The sequence below is a fragment of the Garra rufa genome, chromosome 25 (genome assembly GCF_049309525.1).
Source record: "Garra rufa chromosome 25, GarRuf1.0, whole genome shotgun sequence".
NCBI classification, from domain to species: Eukaryota; Metazoa; Chordata; class Actinopteri; order Cypriniformes; family Cyprinidae; genus Garra; species Garra rufa.
Window position 1 is genome coordinate 23,295,346 of NC_133385.1, and position 23,040 is coordinate 23,318,385.

Sequence of the window (23,040 nt, forward strand, 5' to 3'; positions counted from 1 at the left end):
TTAAAATAGTATTATTAATAATAAAATAATGTTTCTTGAACAGCAAATCAGCATCTTAGAATGATTTCTGAAGGATCATGTGACACTAAAGACTGGAGTATAATTGATGCTGAACATTTAGCTTTGATCCCAAGAATAAATTACATTTTAAAATATATTAAAATAGAAAACAGTTATTTAAATAGTAAAAATATTTTAAACTTGTACTGGTTTTGCTGTACTTTGCATCAAACAAATGCATTAAATTAATATTGTTTAATTTTCTCTGATCCATGATTTTAAAAAAAGGGGGTCAACAATGTCAAGAAACCTTTATGGAGTTCAACTCCTTGCGCAGGTCTTATTTTAACTGGAGTAAGACGATGTACATGTAAAGCACATGACATTGACGGTACGCAATATCCTTTTACAACCATAATAGAATACTTATGAAATTTAGTGTTTTATTGAGTATGATAGGCACCAATGAACTTTTTGACCATATTTGGACAGGTGCTGAGTGACTGTTTAGTGTCAGTTTTTTCCACCTGGAGATGTACTAACACTGTTAATGCTTTGTGTTAAACGAGAAGAATCAATCTTAGCTCAGATTTCCTTTTATTCTTTCTGCCTGTTATATAACTGACTCAAACAACAACCCATTTAGTTCTCACTTCTCACCTGGAATGCTTTTAATAGTGGGAGTGTAGCATGATCTTCAGCTTTTACAAAGCCAGACATTTAATCTGGGGTATAATGTTGACATCTAGCATGTGTAGTGCAAATTCAAAAAATCTCCTTAATTTTTCTGTAATTCCTTCATCGTGTTTGGTTGTAGAAAAACAGTTTCAAAACAGGGTCTAAAGGTCTTTGACCTCTATTATCGTGCCATTATTTAACAACCCTGCTTAAAGAAACCTGATAGGCTTTTGCTGTGCTCATTCACTCAAATGAACCTTGCACCTGAATGCACTTGAAAAGCTCATAAATGTGACGTGATAAATGTGTCGGACAAAAGGTTTTGGACGCCAAACTGTGCCGAGGTGATTTTCGAGGAGAAGTTCCAGGCTGTCAGGTGAGATTTCAAATGTTTTAAAAATATAATTCTCTCAAAATAAGATCAGATCTGGCATGGTATGTTCTTTCATTGTCAGTCCATAGCTCAGATTTACATTAAGTATAGCTAATTTTGTAATAGTTCTCATCATGTAACACTACTGAACAAACAGAAAGCTGATTCAGATACTACTCGTGTGCAAGTAGGGTTGCCAACATCAGAAAAGGAAAAGAGGGACAATCATGGTTTTATATAGAAACAGATAACACTCAAAATATTTGTACTGTACTGTATAGTGAATGTAATTTCACTGTCTGAAGTTGAAGTATCATCAACATCTCCAAATGATACGAGATGTATCGAGAAGATACTTATAGATACATCTGGCGTAAAATTTCAAGTGAAAACATCACAGCTGAACGTCTATGGCTGTTTCCATTGCAGATTTGCGAAAAACTTTAACAACATTTTATAAGTCGATAAAAATCTGTTGCAGGATGAGTGGTTCCGTTAACCAACGTTATGCGACTAAAGGGTCTTTTTTTTCTGTCGCGAAGAGTCATAGCGACAGATTTTGCGATGTATGGGTGTTTTTTGTGAAATATTGTGTTTCCATTACAGATTTTGCCAAACATTTGCAATATTTCATAAATGTCGATAAAAACAGTTTTGAAATGACGGCATTTCCATTAACCGATGTTGCGATTAAAACGTTTTTTTTTTTCCTCTCACAAAAAGTTAAGGCTACAGATTTTGTGATATATGGGCCATTTTGCAAAATTAGGTGTTTCCATTACCGATTCTTTTATAATTGATTAAAAAAACTTGCAAAATGATGGCGTTTCCATTAACCAATGTTATGGGACTAAAACGTAATTTTTTTCCTCTCGTGATAAATCATAGTGATGGATTTTGCAATATATGGACATTTTTGTGAAATATAGTGTTTCCTATACAGATTTGCACAAAAAATTTGCGATACTTTCTAAATGTTGAAAAAAAATTTTTTTTGGCAAAATGGCGGCATTTCCATTAACCAATGTTGTGTGATTAAAGCTTTATTTTTTTCCTCTCGTGATAAGTCATAGTGACAGATTTTGCGATATATGGGCCTTTTTGCAAAATTAGGTGTTTCCATTACAGATTATTTTAGAATTGATTAAAAAAACTTGCTAATTGAGCCATTTCCATTAATCGATGTCATTTGACTAAAACACATTTTTTCTCCTCTCACGATAAGTCATAATGACGGATTTTGCGATATATGGGCGTTTTTTGTCAAATTAGGTGTTTCCATTACAGATTTGTGCAAAACATTTGTGATATTTTATAATTGTTGATTTAAAAAAAAAAAGCTGTTGCAAAATGACACATTTTTATTAACCAATGTTATAGTGAGGGATTTTGCGACATATGGGCATTTCCATTAGGTGTTTACATTACAGATTTTGTGATATATGGATGTTTTCACGAAATTAGGTGTTTCCATTATAGATTTGCGCAAATCATTTGCAATATTTTATAATTGGTTAAAAAAATCTTGCAAAAAGATGGCATTTCCATTAACTGATGTTATGCGATTAAAGCTTAATTTTTTCCTCTCGTGATAAACCATAGTGATGGATTTTGCGATATATGGGCATTTTTTTACGAAAGTAGATGTTTCCATTACAGATTTGCGCAAAGCATTTGCACCAATTTATAACTGTTAATAAAAAAAAACTTGCAAAATGACACGTTTTTATTAACAAATGTTATGCAACTAAAATAATTTTTAGTCATAGCAACGGATTTTGTGATAAATGGGCGTTTTTGCGAAATTAGGTGTGTTTCCATTACAGATTTGCGTAAAACATTTGCAATATTTTATAAATATCGATAAAAAACAATTGCGAAATGATGGCATTTACATTAACAAATGTTATGAGACTAACACTTAATTTTTTCCTCCTGTGATATGTCATAGTGACGGGTTTTGCAATATATGGGTTGTTTTGCAAAATTAGGTGTTTACAGATTTGTGCAAAATATTTGCGATATTTTATAAATGTCGCTAAAAAACAACTGCAAAATGAGGGCATTTCCATTAGCCAATGTTATGACTAAAACGCATTTTTTTCCTCTCGCAATGTCATGGCGACAGATTTTACTATATATTGCCGTTTTTGCAAAATTAGATGTTTCCATTACAGATAAAACATTTGCAATATTTTATAAATATCGATAAAAAACAACTGCAAAATGAGGGCATTTCCATTAGCCAATGTTATGACTAAAACGCATTTTTTTCCTCTCGCAATGTCATGGCGACAGATTTTACTATATATTGCCGTTTTTGCAAAATTAGATGTTTCCATTACAGATAAAACATTTGCAATATTTTATAAATATCGATAAAAAACAACTGCAAAATGAGGGCATTTCCATTAGCCAATGTTATGACTAAAACGCATTTTTTTCCTCTCGCAATGTCATGGCGACAGATTTTACTATATATTGCCGTTTTTGCAAAATTAGATGTTTCCATTACAGATAAAACATTTGCAATATTTTATAAATGTCGATAAAAAACAACTGCAAAATGACGGTTTCCATTAATCAATGTTACGCGACTAAAACTTATTCTTTTCTTCTCACGATTAGCCATAGTGACGGATTTTGCGATATATGGGCATTTTTGCTAAATTGGGTGTTTTCATTACAGATTTGCGATATTTTATAAATGTTAATAAAAAACTTGCGAAATGAGGGTGTTTCCATTATCTGATGTTATGTTTCTAAATTGTATTTTTTTTTCTTTTGCAGTAGTCATGCTGATGGATGTTAGTAGGTTTACGTTTATCAGAGCCACCGCAGTAGAAGTGCAGCTATTGACTCATCATCAAAAAAGCATTTTTTTAACAAAAATTTTGTTGCATCAGTGATGTTGGAATCATATATGAAAAATATTTACTTTGTTTGCACTCACCCAAACTGATTTGCCGAAATTAAAATTAGTGTTAGCGCGAGTCCAGCTCATGAGCCGGGAGGATTCTGCTTGGTCTTAAAACTTTCCCCGAAGGTTTGCGGGTATGTTCGCAAATCAAATTATTTGTTTAAAAAGAATGATTAATTATCAATTGAGAGTGTGTTTGTATAGTAGGTGATCATATACGGCCTATGCCTGCGAATATGGAACACTGCCTTAAATACGGGACAATTCCGTATTATATGGAACAGTTGGCAACCCTATGTGCAAGGTATGAACTTTTTACTTTTTTCTTAAAAACATTGCAGGCCTTTTTTTTTTTTAAATAACATTTTTACAAGGTACAGGTTGATACCATAATTAACAATTAAAGGATAAGTTCACTTCCAGAACAAAAATTTACAGGTAATTTACTCAGCCCCTTGTCATACAAGATGTTCAATGATTTCTCTCCGTATAGTGGACTTCTATGGTGTCCGCGAGTTTGAACTTCCAAAATGCAGTTTAAATGCAGCTTCAAAGGGCTCTAAACGATCCCAGCCAAGGAAGAAGTGTCTTATCTAGTGAAACGATCAGTTATTTTCTAAAAAAAAAAAAAAAAAATTACAATTTATATACTTTTTAACCTCAAAATCTTAAATCACTGTTTTACTTTTTTGCACATTCACTTTGTAAACACTGGGTCGATACTTCTGCAGTGATGTAGGACGATTTTGAAGTTGGAGGAGAAAATGAGATGTCTTGAACCGGAATACACAGTACACGCAGACACAAGCAATTGAGGTGAAAAAGTTTTTAGAAAACAATCGTTTTGCTAGATAAGACCCTTCTTCCTCAGCTGGGATCATTTAGAGCCCTTTGAAGCTGCATTTTGGAGGTCCACTATATGGAGAGAAATCCTGAAATGTTTTCCTCAAAAAACATAATTCTTTCGACTGAAGAAAGAAAGACATGAACATCTTGGATGACAAGGGGGTAAGTAAATGATCTGTAAATTTTTGTTCTGGAAGTGAACTTTTTTTCTTTAAATCATTGGTTTTTCCAAAGTTTGTTAGTTTGGTGGCATCAAGTCAAAATTTTAGTTTAGTTTGGGGTACTGTACTGAGATATACCGCTTGGAGGAAATGAGCCATCATTGCCGCCATTGGTATCCAATTGTAATATAAAACAACCTGCCTTTTGTTTTTCTACGTCTTTCCTCTTTTGTTGTCCTTAATTCTTTATTATCCATTGACTGATTTCTTCTATTTTGCTTTTAAAGGTTGTGTACGAAGATGCACCTTTCAGCACCCCTCAGTTTGTTGTCGCTTATATGTGCATTATCTGGAATAGATGGTGGTAAAGTGCTGGTGTTTCCACTAGATGGAAGTCACTGGGTCAACATGAAGGTCCTGATTGAGGAACTGCATAGCAAGGGTCACACTGTGACAGTGGTTAGAGCCTCAAACAGTTGGTATATCAAGGAGGAGTCTCCATTCTACAATTCTGTCACCATTCCAAATGCAGGAGGATTTGATGAGAAGTTTTTTGGTGTGTTGATTGGCCGTCTCTTGAAGATTAGAAGAGAAGGGTCTTCCATTTGGAACCGCCTTCAGCTGGAGTACGAAATCATCATGAAGTTTAAAAGCATGCATGAGGATATGATGCAGATGACAGAGAGAATGTTAGAGGACAAAGAAATTATGAAATCAATCCAAGACGCTAAGTATGATGTGGTGATGGCGGACCCAGCTAGCGGAGGTGGTGCGATTTTTGCTTACAAGTTTAATATCCCTCTGGTTTTCAACGTTCGTTGGACCATTCAGGGAGAGGGACATTACGCCCTTGCTCCTTCCCCTCTGTCTTATGTTCCTGTCGCAGGAGTAGAGTTAACAGACAAGATGTCATTTCTCCAACGTGTCAAAAATGTTTTGACTTACTTTTTCACCCGCTTCCAGATTGCAGTCGTCGCTGACCCTATCTATACTTCTTTTTTTCTCAAACATTTTGGTCCCAATGTTAATTATTTCTCCCTTTTCCAGAACGCAGACATCTGGCTCATGAGAAATGACTTCACCTTTGAGTTTCCACGCCCCACAATGCCAAATATCGTCTATATGGGTGGCTTCCAATGTAAACCTGCCAAGCCACTTCCAGCTGATCTTGAGGACTTTGTGCAAAGCTCAAGAGAACATGGAGTCATAGTCATGTCTTTAGGCACCCTTATTGCTCAGCTTCCGCAAGATGTCACCGATGAGATAGCGGCAGCTTTTGCTCAGCTTCCTCAAAAAGTGATTTGGAGATACACAGGACCTCGACCTGGGACCCTTGGTAACAACACCTTACTTGTAGACTGGCTCCCCCAGAATGACCTGCTTGGACATCCACAGACTAAAGTGTTTGTAGCACATGGAGGAACCAATGGAGTTCAGGAAGCCATCTACCATGGGGTGCCCATCTTGGGTGTACCTTTAGTTTTCGATCAGCCTGACAATCTTTTCAGAATGCAAGCAAAGGGAACAGCAAAGATTGTAGATATCGCAACTTTGGATAGGACTGTGTTTCTTGAGGCATTAAAGGAGGTTTTGCATAACCCATCTTACAAGGAGAACATGCAAAGACTGTCCAAGCTGCACCACGACCAGCCAATAAAACCTCTTGATCATGCTATCTTCTGGATTGAGTATGTCATGAAAAATAGAGGAGCTCCTCATTTGCGAACCGAGTCTTACAGAATGTCTTGGATTGAGTACCACTCCATAGATGTTATTTTGACTTTAATAGCAACGGTTTTCATATTTGCGTTTTTGTTTGTATATGCAATTCGATATCTTTTCAGAGTTTTATTCAAAAAGAAAGTAAAACGTGCATGATAGAAACAACTATTGTATGAATTGGTTGTTAAAAATGTTCTTGCTGGATTTGTAAACCAACTTTTCAGTGAAATTAAAATGATAATTCACAGCATATTCATTCTAGTGAATTTACTGAATTTTGACTGTTTATAACTGCCTTTATGGTTGGTAGCCTCAGTAGAGGTAAATATTTATAACTGAAAGTTAAAAAAAAAGTCTTCCCTTGCTTGATGAACTTCACTATTGCCTTCATGATTCACAAGTCACTAAATGTATATTTCAGCCATGTAACTCTACTTGTGTTCATTCAATTCAGTGTTCCCAGTCAATTGGATCCACATAGTCATCATGTTTATCCATATAACCAGGACGTATTCAATGAATATGTCTGCACGCTATGCATGTCCTCATCTTAGCCCACCACCTCCCCAGCACCACCTGCCTAGATCTGCTATGGCAGGGCTAGGCATCTTCGGTCCTGGAGGGCTACTGTCCTGCAGAATTTAGCTCCAACCCTAATCAAACACACCTGAACAAGCAGATTTAGGCAGGTGGTGCTGGGGAGGTGGTGGGCTAAGATCCCTGAGCCCTGTGCTACGTGATATTCCTCTTTCTAGCATCAGCAGCATGTTTCCTTAATTTTATGATCTGAGCATTTAGCAGAAGCAAGTCTACTTCCTCTGCAGCAGTGTAACAGATCTAGTCCGCCAAGACCAAATCTATGCACAATCTATTTACATTCATAAAAATGTTGCATCCTATCCCAAGAGTTGTCATGACTGAACTGTTTACATGCAGTTTAAAAGTCTGTCCTCAGTCAGATTAATGTGTCTTTTTAAAATGTCATGTATACGCTTTAAACTGAAATCTACCAGTCTGATTTTTGTTGATTCTAATATAATGGCATTACCATTGTGCACATTTAAAAGACAGAGTCAATCCCATTGTACAGCTGTCTAAGAACTTTACAGATCTAACTGAAATATTACAGACTGAATGTGAAACTCCATTAAATTTTCAGAAACTAATGGGAAGTTCTCTTTATCATTGTATTTTATGAAATATAATTCACTCTGTACTATACTAATTTAGATTATATTCTTTCTTATTGAAGGTTGTGAATGAAGATGTGTTTCTCCACCCTTCTTGGTTTGTTCATCCTGTTGTGTGCTCTGTCAAGCTCTTACGCTGGTAAAATTCTGGTCTTTCCTGTGGATGGAAGCCACTGGATCAATATGAAAGCCCTTATTGTGGAGTTACAAGCAAAAGGCCACAACATCACAGTGGTTCGAGGTTCTAGTAACTTGTATATTGAGGAACAGTCTCCTCTCTACACCTCCATTACTGTGGACACTGGCAAATATGACAATGACTTCATGGAGAAGTTTGTCCCTCACCTATTGAAAATGCAGAGGCAAGGTAGATCATTTTGGAGTGAAATGGCACTTGCTGATGAAGTTTATAGGAAGCTTATAGAGTTTCATGTGAAAGTATGCAATATGACAGCTGCCATGTTTGAAAACGACACCTTGATGAATTCCCTGAAAGATGCTGATTATGATCTTGTTCTTACGGATCCTGCTTTTGGAGGTGGAGTCTTACTGGCACACCGTCTTGGCCTCCCTCTTGTGCTTAATGTCCGCTGGACCATGTATGGAGAAGCCCATTTAGATATTGCTCCATCTCCTCTCTCATATATACCTATTACAGGGTTACAGCTAACTGACAAGATGACATTCACTCAGAGAGTAAAGAACGTGTTGACGTATATAATGATTCTTAATACAAGTTCAAAGTACTTTGGTTCTGTTTACCAAGAGTTCTCCCAGAAATATTTTGGCCCGAATGTAGATTTCTTCTCCATCCTCCAGAATGCAGATATCTGGCTCATGAGAAATGATTTTACTTTTGAGTTTCCACGACCAACAATGCCAAACGTTGTCTACATGGGTGGCTTCCAGTGCAAACCAGCCAAGCCACTTCCAGATGACCTTGAGAAGTTTGTGCAGAGCTCTGGAGAACATGGGGTCATCATAATGTCCTTAGGAACTGTTTTTGGTCAACTTCTAAGTGAAATCAATGAGGAGATTGCTGCAGCTTTCGCTCAATTGCCTCAAAAGGTTATTTGGAGACACACAGGACCACGACCTGCCAATCTTGGTAACAATACTCTAATTGTGCACTGGCTTCCCCAGAATGACCTGCTTGGACATCCTCAAACTAAAGTGTTTGTAGCACATGGAGGCACCAATGGAGTTCAGGAAGCCATCTACCATGGGGTGCCTATCGTGGGCCTTCCTTTAACTTTTGACCAACCTGACAATCTTGCCAGGATGCATGCAAAGGGAACAGCAAAAGTTGTAGATATTGCAACTCTGGACAGGATTGTGTTTCTAGAGGCATTAAAGGAGGTTTTGCATAAACCATCTTACAAGGAGAATATGCAGAGACTGTCCAGGCTACACCACGACCAGCCAATAAAACCTCTTAATCATGCTATCTTCTGGATTGAGTTTGTCATGAGGAATAGAGGAGCTCCTCATTTACGAACACAGGCTTATAGAATGTCCTGGATTGAGTACCACTCTATAGATGTTATTTTGACTTTAATAGCGACACTTCTCATGTTTGCGTTTGTCACTGCATTTGTAATTAGATATCTTTTTAGAGTTTGTATCAAAAATAAATTAAAACGTGAGTGATGCACTGCCAGGCCATAGCATTCAGTTCTCTGTTTTTCCTGATTGTGATAACGTGTTTTTCTGGAAATCTAAAATTGTTTTTAAATGTTGATTGTAAATGTATAATAATACAGTGCATTAGATTGAAAAGTGCAATTCTAAACTAATTCAGTATTCTATTTGATTTGATGGTAATTTTGTACTAAGTATTTGAAGCTGCATTTTTGGCTGTTAGTGTTCAATAAACATTTTATTGAGACCTGCTACACTGGAGGCTTCTCTTTATCAGTTTTGGTTAAGCTTTAATCTGTCCAAGTACTAAATTAAACATTAATTAAAAAGGAAATCTGTCAGCTTTTTAAACTTGTTTTAAAGGATTCGTTCACCTAAAAACTAAAATTCTATCATCATTTACTCACACGCAGGTCATTTCAAACCTGTACGACTGTCTCTGCTGACAATTTAGGAGTTTTACAGATTACAACCTGAAAGTAAAAGGTGTTATTTTTTAACACTTAGTTTCATGATATTTCTAGTCAATAATAAATATTTTATGCATTATTGTAGTTTGTGAAATCCTGTGTACTATTTTAATTCTCTGTAATATTCTTTTTTAATCAAAGGTCATCTTTGAAGATGCATCACTCCACCCGTTTTGGTTTGCTCATCCTGTTGTCTGCTCTGTCAAACTCTTATGCTGGTAAAGTTCTGGTCGTACCCGTGGATGGAAGCCACTGGATCAATATGAAGGTCCTTATTGTGGAGCTACATTCAAAAGGTCACAACATCACAGTGGTCCGAGGTTCTAATAGCTGGTACATTGAGGAACAGTCTCCTCTCTACACCTCCATTACTATAGACACTGGAGAACTTGACACTGACTTCATGGAGAAGTTTCTCCCTCACCTACTGAAAATGCAGAGACAAGGTACATCATTTTGGAGCGAAATGGCAGTTGCTGATGAAGTTTACAGGAAGTTTACGGAGTTTCATCAGCAAATATGCAATATGACAGCTGCCATGTTTGAAAACGACACCTTGATGAATTCCCTGAAAGATGCTGATTATGATCTTGTTCTTACGGATCCTGCTTTTGGAGGTGGAGTCTTACTGGCACACCGTCTTGGCCTCCCTCTTGTGCTTAATGTCCGCTGGACCATGTATGGAGAAGCCCATTTAGATATTGCTCCATCTCCTCTCTCATATATACCTATTACAGGGTTACAGCTAACTGACAAGATGACATTCACTCAGAGAGTAAAGAACGTGTTGACGTATATAATGATTCTTTATAAAAGTTCCAAGTACTTTGCGTCTCCTTACCAAGAGTTCTCCCAGAAATATTTTGGCCCCAATGTTGATTTCTTCTCCCTCCTCCAGGATGCAGACATCTGGCTCATGAGAAATGATTTCACTTTTGAGTTTCCACGACCCACAATGCCAAACGTTGTCTACATGGGTGGCTTCCAGTGCAAACCAGCTAAACCACTTCCGGATGACCTTGAGAATTTTGTGCAGAGCTCTGGAGAACATGGGGTCATCATCATGACTTTAGGTACTGTTTTTGGTCAACTTCTGAGTGAAATCAATGATGAAATTGCTGCAGCTTTTGCTCAACTGCCTCAGAAGGTTATCTGGAGACACACAGGACCACGACCTGCCAATCTTGGCAACAATACTCTAATTGTGGACTGGCTTCCCCAGAATGACCTGCTTGGACATCCTCAAACTAAACTGTTTGTAGCACATGGAGGCACCAATGGAATTCAGGAAGCCATCTACCATGGGGTGCCTATCGTTGGCCTTCCTTTAGCTTTTGACCAACCTGACAATCTCTCCAGGATGCAAGCAAAAGGAACCGCAAAAATTATACATATTGCAACTCTGGACAGGACTGTGTTTCTTGAGGCATTAAAGGAGGTGTTGCATAACCCATCTTACAAGGAGAACATGCAGAGACTGTCAAAACTGCACCACGATCAACCAATGAAACCTCTTGATCGTGCTATCTTCTGGATTGAGTTTGTCATGAGAAATAGAGGAGCTCCTCATTTGCAAACACAAGCTTACAGAATGTCCTGGATTGAGTACCACTCTATAGATGTTATTTTGACTTTAGTGGCGACACTTTTAATAATTGCATTTGTGACTGCTTATATAATTAGATATTTTTGTCTGGTTTTATTCCGGAAGAAAGTAAAACATGAGTGAAGTACTTGCTGGAAAGATCAGTTTCATGTGTTTTTGTGAATATTAAAGTATTTAGACTTGCCTAGCCAAATATCAGTCACAGATAGTACAAGGGCTAAAATCCATCACCTAGATCATAATTAATTTAATTTTTGTGTTGTGTATCATTGAGTCAACGGGATTGTGAATGAGCTCTCTGTAGTATTTGCTATCACTGAACTCTTATCTGACAAAGTTCTACAATAAAGAGGCATCCAATCACGTGTACATATGTTATCAGTATTTGACTTCTATACATACTGAGACTGTAAAATCTGTCAGTGCTGCAAAATAGAGTGACTTGCATATGTAACATCTAACCTTATTATTGAAGCTGAATTGATACCTAGGAATAAGTTAATCATATTTAATATACCTGAATATCCCTCCAATTATGCAGAGTTTGGCCATGAAGTAGTACAAATTAAGGTGAAACATTATATTTAACCAACCCGATCTCATGACGAAAACGTACCTATGGGAACTTTTCCGAAAATGTTAACAAGCACTCTCTGTTTTACAACCTATTGTGTTTATTTATGTTGGAAACCAGAGTAATATGTACTTATTTTTATGCATTTTGCATCTTGCAAAAAAGTTCCCACAGGTACATTTTCCATTTTCATCATTACGCTCTTAAAAATAAAGGTGCTTTAAAAGGTTCTTCAAGCGATGCCATACAAGAACCATTTTTGGTTCCACAAAGAACCATTCAGCCAAAGGTTCTTTAAAGAACCATCTCTTTCTTACCTTTTTATAATCTGAAGAACCTTTTTTCACCACAAAGAACTTTTTGTGAAACAGAAAGGTTCTTCAGATGTTCAAGTTTCTTTATGGAACCATTTAGACAAAAAAGATTCTTCTATGGCATCGTGAAGCACCTTTATTTTTAAGAGTGTAGATCAGGTAGTATTTAACACTAAATTCTGTTATATTTCTGGACAGTAATCCAGATTCTCTTCATCATTGTAATTTGTGAAACACTATTTATTCTATAACATTAATTTAGATATTATTCTTTTTCATTTAAGGTATTCAATGAAGATGCATCAATCCATCCTTCTCGGGTTGTTTGTTCTGTTATCTGCTCTATCAGGATCCTATTGTGGTAAAGTTGTGGTCGTCCCTGCGGATGGAAGCCACTGGATCAATATGAAAGTCCTTATTGTGGAGTTACATTCAAAAGGTCACAATATCACTGTGGTCCGAGGCTCAAATAGCTGGTACATTGAAGAGAAGTCTCCTTACTACAACTCCATTACTGTAGACATTGGTGAATTTGACAGTGACTTTTGGATGACGTTGCTTCCCAAATTACTGCAAATCAAAAGATACAGAAAATCATTTTGGTCTGAAATAGAAGTCGCTCAAGAGATTTTCAGCAGGTTTTCAGACGTTCATCAGCAAGTAAGCAATATGACAGCCATGATGTTTGAAAATGAAATTTTGATGAATTCGCTGGAGAATGGTAAATATGATCTTGTTCTCACGGACCCTGCTTTTGGAGGTGGAGTGTTACTGGCACACCGTCTTGGCCTCCCTCTTGTGTTTAATGTCCGCTGGACCATGTATGGAGAAGGTCACTTTATTGTAGCTCCATCTCCTCTCTCATATATACCAGTACCAGCACTACAACTAACCGACAAAATGACATTTAGTCAAAGAGTCATGAATGTGGTGGTTTATATGGTTTTTATTTATCAAAATCCGAAATTTTTTGGTTATCATTACCAAGAGTTCTCCCAGAAGTATTTTGGACCCGATGTTGATTTCTTCTCCCTCCTCCAGAATGCAGATATCTGGCTCATGAGAAATGACTTTATTTTTGAGTTTCCACGACCCACAATGCCAAACATTGTCTACATGGGTGGCTTCCAGTGCAAACCAGCTAAACCACTTCCGGATGACCTTGAGAAGTTTGTGCAGAGCTCTGGAGAACATGGGGTCATCATCATGTCCTTAGGAAGTGTTTTTGGTCAACTTCTGAGTGAAATCAATGAGGAGATTGCTGCAGCTTTCGCTCAATTGCCTCAAAAGGTTATTTGGAGACATACAGGGCCACGACCTGCCAATCTTGGTAACAATACTTTGATTGTGGACTGGCTTCCCCAGAATGACCTGCTTGGACATCCTCAAACGAAACTGTTTGTAGCACATGGAGGCACCAATGGAGTTCAGGAAGCCATCTACCATGGGGTGCCTATCGTGGGCCTTCCTATATCTTTTGATCAACCTGACAATCTCTCCAGGATGCAAGCAAAGGGAACAGCAAAAATTGTAGATATCGCAACTTTGGACAGGACTGTGTTTCTTGAGGCATTAAAGGAGGTTTTGCGTAAACCATTTTACAAGGAGAACATGCAGAAACTGTCCAAGCTGCACCACGACCAGCCAATGAAACCTCTTGATCGTGCTATCTTCTGGATTGAGTTTGTCATGAGAAATAGAGGAGCTCCTCATTTACAAACACAAGCTTACAGAATGTCCTGGATTGAGTACCACTCTATAGATGTTATTTTTTCTCTTTTAGCAATTGTGTTGTTAGTGTCAGTTGGCATTACCTTTATCATTAAGCAGATTTGGTACAAGGTATTTTATAAAACCAAGCTAAAAACTAGTTATCAGGTCTTGTCATGATATTGAAAATTTTTGTTTTATAAATTTTCCTAACTGTATAATCTATTATGAAGCATAAATATATAATTACATGTGTTCATATTTTTTATTGAGGTTCCAAAACACCTAATAAGGATTTTAAGATTTTTTTACTTAATCTATTTTTTATTAACATTTTGTTTTTGTTTTGTTTTTTGCAATTGTTTTATGAAAATTGACTACAGCTAAATATTTATAAATTTTTGGTTACAGTATTTAATTGGTAAAGGGTTTTAATATGTGTGCGGTGAAGGAAAAAAAAGAAACAAACAATTGTGTCTGTAATAAACTGAAAACAAAAAGTATTACAGTTTTTAAAAAAAAATCTAATTAAACAGGGTGGATTAGACTATAGAGATTAGAGCATGTGAAGTTCTTTATATTCATTGTAATATACAGTTTTGTGTTCTTTATTCCATATTTAAATTTAGACAGGAATGAAAAGGTCTGTGAGGGATAGAAATACAGTGTGTAAAGTCTATCCCTCACAGCCTTATTTTCAATGCATGTTAAATTCCACATGGTGTCCAATCTGACTAAAGTTTCTTTATAATTAAACTAACTGACCATTTTGAGTCCAAAATGTCCCTTGCATAATTCATCTAAGGAACCACAAACAAGCTCTAGTCGTCACCTCCCTTCCAAGGGCAGACTTAGTGATTTGGGGGCCCCAACATAATAACTATGTGCTCTTTTATGCCTACACTCCTAAAAATGAAGGTGCTTTTAAAAGGTTCTTCACAGCGCTGCCATAGAAGAACCATTTTTGGTTCCACAAAGAACCATTCAGTCAAAGGTTCTTTAAAGAACCACTTCTTTCTTACCTTTTTATAATCTGAAGAACCTTCTTTCACCACAAAGAACTTTTTGTGAAACAGAAAGGTTCTTCAGATATTTAAGGTTCTTTATTGAACCATTTAAACAAAAAATATTCTTCTATGGCATCGTGAAGCACCTTTATTTTTAAGAGTGTAACCCTTATTTTGCTCGCTTGTTCTCATAGTTTTTTTTAACCCTTCACAACCAGTGAAGTCAACCTGTTGCCGTTCTAAAGCCATATAAGCTGCATTATTTATTTTTATTCGGATCACAAAAGCAGATTTTTACAAACATGAAATTATCCCATGCAACTCATTCCATATTCCAAGTGTTCTGAAGTCATATGGTAAGGTTTGCCAAGAAAAAAAAATCTAAAATGTAATTTATTATTAAAGGGGTCCTATTATACTCCTTTACAAAGTCTACAGCCTAGAATTCCACAAACTCTGCATTTTGAGCAGTGAGTGGATTCTAATTGAAACACTTCTGGTCATTGCGTTCAAGAAATTAACAGATATGTCTGTCATTGGCTGCATTGTTCAATGCTGCAAATAATCGGCAATATCAGATGGGGCCCCCTGATTCCCCGGGGGCCCTAAGCAGCCACTAACTTCGCTTATTGGTTAAGTCCGTCCCTGCTCCCTTCATATTTGCTTGATAATACTGTTCACAACATAACTTGAAACACTAACGCATTGCGCTGCAGTGAAGCATGTGATTAGCTGAGCTTGTTTTGCTTGTTTTGTTTTTTTGTGGTTTACTAGGATATTTTTTGGGCGTACACTCTTTACGCTCTCTTCCAGTCAGCATCCTGTTTTGGTGACATTCTTGACATCACATGACTCATATTTCATCTCAAGTTTTTCAGTGACACCGTTGTCTTCCTGGTAAACGAGTATGGGCAAATACTCTTTTATGTTATTCACAACATAATAACTAATTTTGTTGTACATTAAAAGTAACTTTTTTGCAGTCCTCCAGTCAGCCTTGCATTGCGCTTCAGTGAACCACTTGATTGTTCGAGCAAGAGCAGGGAAATTTACTACTGGAAAAAAAATGTAGTCGTTTACTAGGCTATTTTATTTGGGCGTATACTCCTTATGTTATTCACAACGTAATAACTTAAAAAATTAATTTTGTCATGTGTTTAAAGTATCTCACTTTAGAAATTTCAAGCTCTTCCAGTCAGCCTTGCGTTGTGCTGCAGTGAAGCATGTGATTGGTCGAGCAAGAGCAGGCAAATTTGCTACTGGAAAAAAAAGATTTAGTGGTTTACTAAGCTATTTTATTTGGGTCTATACTCTTTGTTAGTCACAATGTAATAAATTCAAAAACTCATTTTGTCATGCACTGAAAGTACCTCACCTCAGAAATTTCATGCTCTTTCAGTCAGACTTGCCTTGAGCTCCAGTGAAGCATGTGATTGGTTGAGCAAGAGCAGGAAAATTTGCTATTGGAAAAAAAATTAGTAGTTTAGGCTAATTATTTGGGGGTGGCATGGTGGTTCAGCAGGTAGCACTGTTGCCTCACAGCGAGAAGGACCCTGGTTCGAGCCCCAGCTGAGCCCGGATGCCTCTCTGTGTGGAGTTTGCATGAACTGCAGTGAAACACTATTCTATTTGCATTGAATTGTCCTAAATGTATGTAATTAAGTGAAAAAGAAATTATCTGTTGTTTTTCCCCCTATTTTAAAATAATAAATATAACAAAGTTTAAATGAATAAATAGGAAGCAACTCTGAGGAACAGCCTGTCTTAACAGACTGGACTCAAATGAGAAAGTAGGCCTATGCGTTGGAAAGAAATACAGCACGTAAATAAATTGAATTTAAATGAGGATGTCAGTTTTATGCCACTTTTTGAGATTCGTGTCAGAGTCAGACTAAATATATGAATATCTACAACTATAGGCACATTATAGACAATCATATTTTTTTATATTCTCACTAGTTTAATTTGTGTATTAATAATGTGCAACGGTGTGTGCTTTACAGTAAATTGCCCTTTTTCTCCTACAACTATTTGAAAATCTGGAATCTGAGGGTGCAAAAAACTAAATATTGAGAAAATCGCCTTCAGAGTTGTCCAAATTAAGTTCTTTGCAATGCATATTACTAATCAAAAATTAAGTTTTGATATATTTATGGTAGGAAACTTACATAATATCTTCATGGTACATGATCTTTACTTAAAGGAACACTCCACTTTTTTTGGAAATAGGCTCATTCTCCAACTCCCCCCGAGTTAATATGTTGATTTTTACCGTTTTGAAATCCATTCAGCCGTTCTCCTGTTCTGGCGATATCACTTTTAGCTTAGCTTAGCATAGATCATTGAATCCTATTAGACCAGTAGCATCGCATTCAAAAATGACCAACGAGTTTCCATATTTGTTGTATTTAAAACTTGACTCTTCTGTAGTTATATCGTGTACTAAGACTGGTGGAAATGCAAAGCTGCGAGTTTCTAGGCTGATAAGATTAGGAACTACACTTCCATTCTGGCGTAATAGTCAAGGAAGTTTGCTGCCGTAATATGGCCGAAGCAGGCGGAGTATTATCAGAAATGAGTTCCCAGCTAGTTTAGCATTTGCACATGTATTACTGCTCCTTATTACGGCAGCAAACTTCATTGACTATTACGCCGGAATGGGAGTGTAGTTCCTAATCTTATCAGCCTAGAAAATTGAAGCTTTGCGTTTCCACCGGTCTTAGTCCATGATATAACTACAGAAGAGACAAGTTTTAAATAGGACAAATATCGAAACTCGTTGGTCATTTTTGAATGCGATGCTACTGGTCTAATAGGATTCAATGATCTATGCTAAGCTATGCTAAAAGTGATATCGCCAGAACAGGAGAATGGCTGACTGGATTTCAAAATGGTAAAACTCAACTTATTAACTCGTGGGGAGTTGGAGAATGAGCCTTTTTCCAAAAAAAGTGGAGTGTTCCTTTAATATCCTAATAATTTTGACATTTTTAATAATATAGAGGACATAAGGTACTCTACTAAATCTATGCACTTCTCACAACAATATCACGTACAAGCTTAGACAAGTTTGTACGCACAGAGGAAGTTTCATTGGTATCAAATTTCTGTTGTGTTGTACACTCCCATTGAATTGCACATATTAGCATGGCTAGGCTTGTTTCAGCCATTTTAGTAGGAATGCAGTCAGTGTTTTACCTGGTCGGGCACATACTTGGATTTTCCTCACCAGCTAATTAACTTTGTGTGGTGAGTACATTAGCCTACCTTCATTTTATGTAAACAGTAATAAGCGTTGACATGAAACTCAATTCTAATGTGTTGTAATCAACCTTCTTTCACTAAAGGCTAAAAAAGAAGATGCATTACCTTCCGGCCACTTTGTTAGCATTCTTGACCATATTATCTCAAGTGTTTGGAGGTAAAGTGTTAGTGTATCCACTAGATGGAAGTCACTGGGTGAACATGAAGGTCTTGATTGAGGAATTACACACAAGAGGTCACAATGTTACCGTGCTTAGAGCCTCAAACAGCTGGTATATCAAGGAAGAGTCTCCTTTTTACACCTCCATCACTGTTTATAATAGCGGTGGCATTGGAGAGGAGCTACTTGACGCATTTGCAAAACATATCCTGGTCATCAGAAGAGAGAAACTGTCTTTTTGGACCCACCTCACACTGGCCTCAGAGGTTGGAACAGTGTTTGAAGAGATGCATCGCAATCAGCTTGTGTTGATGGGGAAAATCTTTGAAAATAAAAACCTAATGGCTTCCCTCCAGACCGCAAAGTATGACCTGGTTCTGACAGATCCGGCTTTTGGAGGTGGAGTTTTTCTGGCACACCGTCTTGGTCTCCCTCTTGTGCTGAACGTCCGTTGGACGATGCATGGAGAGGCACATTACGAAATAGCTCCTTCACCACTATCGTATGTTCCTGTACCAGGAGTAGAGCTGACAGATAAGATGACGTTTGGTCAACGTATACAGAACATAATGGGATACATGTTTTCGCGTTATCACAAAGCCAGGTTTATCTCCTCACATTACCAATCTTTCTGCAATAAATACTTTGGATCTGAAATTAATTACGAATCCCTCCTTCGGGATGCAGACATCTGGCTCATGAGAAACGATTTTACGTTTGAGTTTCCGCGACCTACAATGCCTAACATCGTCTATATGGCTGGCTTCCAGTGTAAACCCGCCAAGCCGCTTCCGGCTGATCTTGATGAGTTTGTGCAGAGCTCAGGAGATCATGGACTCATTGTCATGTCCCTAGGAACACTTTTTAGCCATCTTCCACAAGACATCACAGAGGAAATCGCTGCCGCTTTTGCCAGATTGCCCCAGAAGGTCATTTGGAGACACACCGGACCTCGACCTGCCAATATTGGTGATAATACATTACTTGTTGACTGGTTACCTCAGAATGACCTTCTTGGACATCCTCAGACTAAAGTGTTTATAACACACGGAGGCACTAATGGCATCCAAGAGGCCATTTATCACAGGGTGCCCATTTTGGGCCTACCTATAGTATTTGATCAACCTGACAATCTTTCTAGAATGAAAGTTAGAGGCACAGCTAAACTTGTGGATATTGCGGAGCTGAACAAGACGATGTTTTTACAGGCACTGGAGGAAGTGCTATATAACTCATCTTACAGAGAGAACATGCAAAGACTGTCCAAGCTGCACCACGACCAGCCAATGAAACCTCTTGATCGTGCTGTCTTCTGGATTGAGTTTGTCATGAGGAATGGTGGAGCTACTCATTTACGAACACAGTCTTTCAGAATGTCCTGGATTGAGTACCACTGTATAGATGTTGTTTTCACTCTACTGATGATAGTTGTATTGCTTTGTTTCATGATTTACTCCATCATGAAATGTCTGTGTTGTAAAATAGTATTTAAGAGGAAAATTAAAGCTGAGTGATTGAATATTTAGACTGAATCTCAAGAATTGATTCTATAATTGATTTCTATTTAGTTGAATGAGAATATAATGTGAAACATATATGAACCCTTTTCTTAAAATGAATCCTTTTATTTGTTTTTATAGAGAATTTAAAATCAAAAAGCTGCCAAACCTCATTACAATTTGTATATATATTTTTATATTTGTAAAAAACTATGTACACAACAATGAGTGGGGAAAAAGGAATAAACTGTACTTTGTGGTTTACATTTTTTGTTTAAGTTAAATCTAAAATTTCTGAGCACAATTTTTATAAGGACAAAAAAATACAAGAAAAAATTCTCTTCTGCTCATCAAGCCTGCATTTATTTGATCCAAAGTACAGCAAAAAAATATTTTTACTATTTACAATAACCAATTTCTATTTGAATATATTTAAAAATGTAATTTATTCCTGTGATCAAAGCTACATTTTTAGAATCATTACTCCAGTCTTCAGTGTCACATGATCCTTCTGAAATCAGTCTAATACGCCGATGTGCTAATCAAGAAGCATTTTTATTATGATTATCATCAATATTTTAAACAGAGTACATTTTTTAGGATTCTTTGATGAATAGAAAGATCCAAAGATCAGCATTTGTCTGAAATAAAAAGCTTTGTAACATTCATGCATTCATGTTTCATTAAAAAGCTTGGATTCAGTATATTTTTTGTCTGTTTCAGATAAATGCTGTTCTTCTGAACTTTCTATTCATCAAAGAAACCTAAAAAAATCTACTTAGCTGTTTTCAACAACAAAATAATAATAATTATAATAATAATAATAATAAATGTTTTTGAGCAGCAAATCAGAACATCAGAATGATTTCTGAAGGATCATGTGACTGGAGTAATAATGCTAAAAAAACAGCTTTGAAATCACAGAAATAAATTGCATTTGAAAATGTATTAAAATAGAAAGCAATTATTTTAAATAGTAAAAAATATTTCAGAACTTTATGTTTTTGCTGTACTTTGGATCAAACAAATGCAGGCTTGGTGAGCAGAAGAGACTTCTTTAAAAAAAAAAAAACATTAAATAAATAAAGTTTAACTGTTATTTTGTCAAACTATCATGCGTCCTGTTGCTCAACCTTGTCTGGAGGACATGGTGCAAATGATATGCAAATGACACACTGTTGTTTTAATTAGCAACGGGAATAATATGCTGGAAGAACACCAGAGGCATCATCAGACATCACAGGCTCCATCAGCATCACTGCACGTCTATTTTGTTCTTTTTATTGCTCATTGCCCAATATCCTCTAGATATTATGTTATTATCACATACAGTACAATAAGTACTGCTGCAGTTAAACAGTTTCCCTAAAATCCCTAAAACGCTCAAAACATATTTGAATATGTTGAAACTCTGCATTACAGCATAAGTTTGAAACATTATTTGCAACATTGCCGTTTCCCTAGTGTGCATTGCATTACTCTGGAACACAACTTGCTTTTCTACTTACATGCAAATTCTTTCTACAGAATGCGGAAGTTAAAACTTCCTTGGTATGTATTGGCATTTCTAATGGAAGATGTTTCCAGCACTTGTTTACCATCGCCTGAATGGACTGTGTCAGTTTTAGGAAACAGTTTTCATGCATCCATATATAAACTGGTGAAAACGTGATGTTTATGTAAATAGAGATATCACAGTTAGCATCTATTCTGGTCCGAGCCAGTGTGAACAGCTTGCGCATGACATGAAGTGCCATGTTTGCCCGCTCAGTTGGGTACAAGTGCAAACAATTGCAAACTAGAGTGCAATGAGAGAGACCCAATCAATTGCTATACAGGTGATGAAATGATAGAATGGTGTTGTTTAATTATAATATTCATTTTAAATAATATTAAATCTTGAAGAATAGTTAATTCTTTATGAATTTTTAATGAAGCTGGATTTGTTCAAAGAGCACAACATTTATTTATTTATTTACTTTTACTTACACTGGTGTTCAAAAGTTTGGGATCAGTAGGATTTTTAATGTTATTTAGGATTTTTAGGATTAGTATCAATGTTGATACTAATAAACGTAATTTATTTATTTTTTCTTCAGGATTCTTTGATGAATAAAAAGTTAAAAACAACAGCATTTATTTAACACAGAAATCTTTTCTAACAATATACACTATACTGTTCAAAAGTTTGGGGTTCAGTAGATTTTTATTCTTTCTTTTTTTTAAGAAATTAATACTTTTATTCAGCAAGCATGTGTCAAATTGATAGAAAGTGATGGCAAATACCTATATTGTCAGAAAAGATTTCTATTTTCTATAGATGCTGTTCTTTTTCACTTTTATTTATCAGAGAATCCCCCTCAAAAACATGGCAGCACACTTGAATAATACTAATAATAAATCAGTATATTAGAATGATTTCTGAAGGATCATGTGACACTTAAGACTGGCGTAATGGCTGATAAAAATTCAGCATTGCTACATGAAAATAAATTATATTTTAAAGTATATTAAAACTTTATTAGAAACCATTACTTTATATTGCAAAAACATTTCACAATATTACTGTTTTTTTCTGTATTTTTGATTAAAAAAAAGCATCCTTAATGAGAATAAGAGACTTCTTTAAAAACATTACAACTCTTACTGATCCCAAACTTTTTCTGCAAACTTTGGATTTATTAATATAAATAAAATAAAAACACATTATTAACATTGAAATTGTATAATTAAATATACTTTTTCATGCTTACAAAACAGCTTAAACAATTTCTCATTCTTATTCTGTTAACATTACTATCCAGTAGATGGCAGTAGACTGTTAACCTGAGAACACAGTTTATAGCAATGTCCCACTAGTATCTGTTTTTGAACATTTGAGATCTTCAAGTTCATCTCACACTTT

At 36.2% G+C, this 23,040-nt stretch overlaps 2 protein-coding genes and 3 pseudogenes across 3 annotated transcripts; all 5 read left to right on the forward strand.

Moving 5' to 3' along the window:
• Positions 1–931: 931 nt before the first annotated feature.
• On the forward strand, positions 932–11,976 carry LOC141301206 (UDP-glucuronosyltransferase 2C1 pseudogene; annotated as a pseudogene).
• On the forward strand, positions 936–6,950 carry ugt5a1 (UDP glucuronosyltransferase 5 family, polypeptide A1). Of its 2 annotated transcripts, none has more exons than XM_073831449.1 (2): positions 936–1,054; positions 5,266–6,950. In XM_073831449.1, exon 2 carries the CDS (start codon positions 5,279–5,281, stop codon positions 6,854–6,856), a length of 1,578 nt encoding a protein of 525 aa, XP_073687550.1. In that variant the 5' UTR covers positions 936–1,054; positions 5,266–5,278; the 3' UTR covers positions 6,857–6,950. The 2 variants fall into 2 exon arrangements, with proteins under 2 accessions (XP_073687550.1, XP_073687549.1); XM_073831448.1 differs by lacking the exon at positions 936–1,054 and adding an exon at positions 1,787–4,275.
• On the forward strand, positions 936–14,857 carry LOC141301204 (UDP-glucuronosyltransferase 2B1 pseudogene; annotated as a pseudogene).
• Positions 942–9,785, forward strand: LOC141301205 (UDP-glucuronosyltransferase 2A3 pseudogene; annotated as a pseudogene).
• Positions 14,858–18,403: 3,546 nt separating the features above from the next.
• ugt5a5 (UDP glucuronosyltransferase 5 family, polypeptide A5) lies at positions 18,404–20,399 on the forward strand. The gene is made up of 2 exons (XM_073831498.1): positions 18,404–18,461; positions 18,560–20,399. Exon 2 carries the CDS (start codon positions 18,573–18,575, stop codon positions 20,148–20,150), a length of 1,578 nt encoding a protein of 525 aa, XP_073687599.1. The 5' UTR covers positions 18,404–18,461; positions 18,560–18,572; the 3' UTR covers positions 20,151–20,399.
• Positions 20,400–23,040: the final 2,641 nt, after the last annotated feature.

Bases quoted from the DNA above. Each gene is read 5' to 3' on its own strand.
- ugt5a1 (XM_073831448.1), top strand. From the start codon at position 4,196: ATGCCTGCGAATATGGAACACTGCCTTAAATACGGGACAATTCCGTAT. The intron at 4,276-5,265 runs GTATGAACTTTT...TTGCTTTTAAAG, and splicing joins TTGGCAACCCTATGTGCAAG to GTTGTGTACGAAGATGCACC.
- ugt5a5 (XM_073831498.1), top strand. From the start codon at position 18,573: ATGCATTACCTTCCGGCCACTTTGTTAGCATTCTTGACCATATTATCT.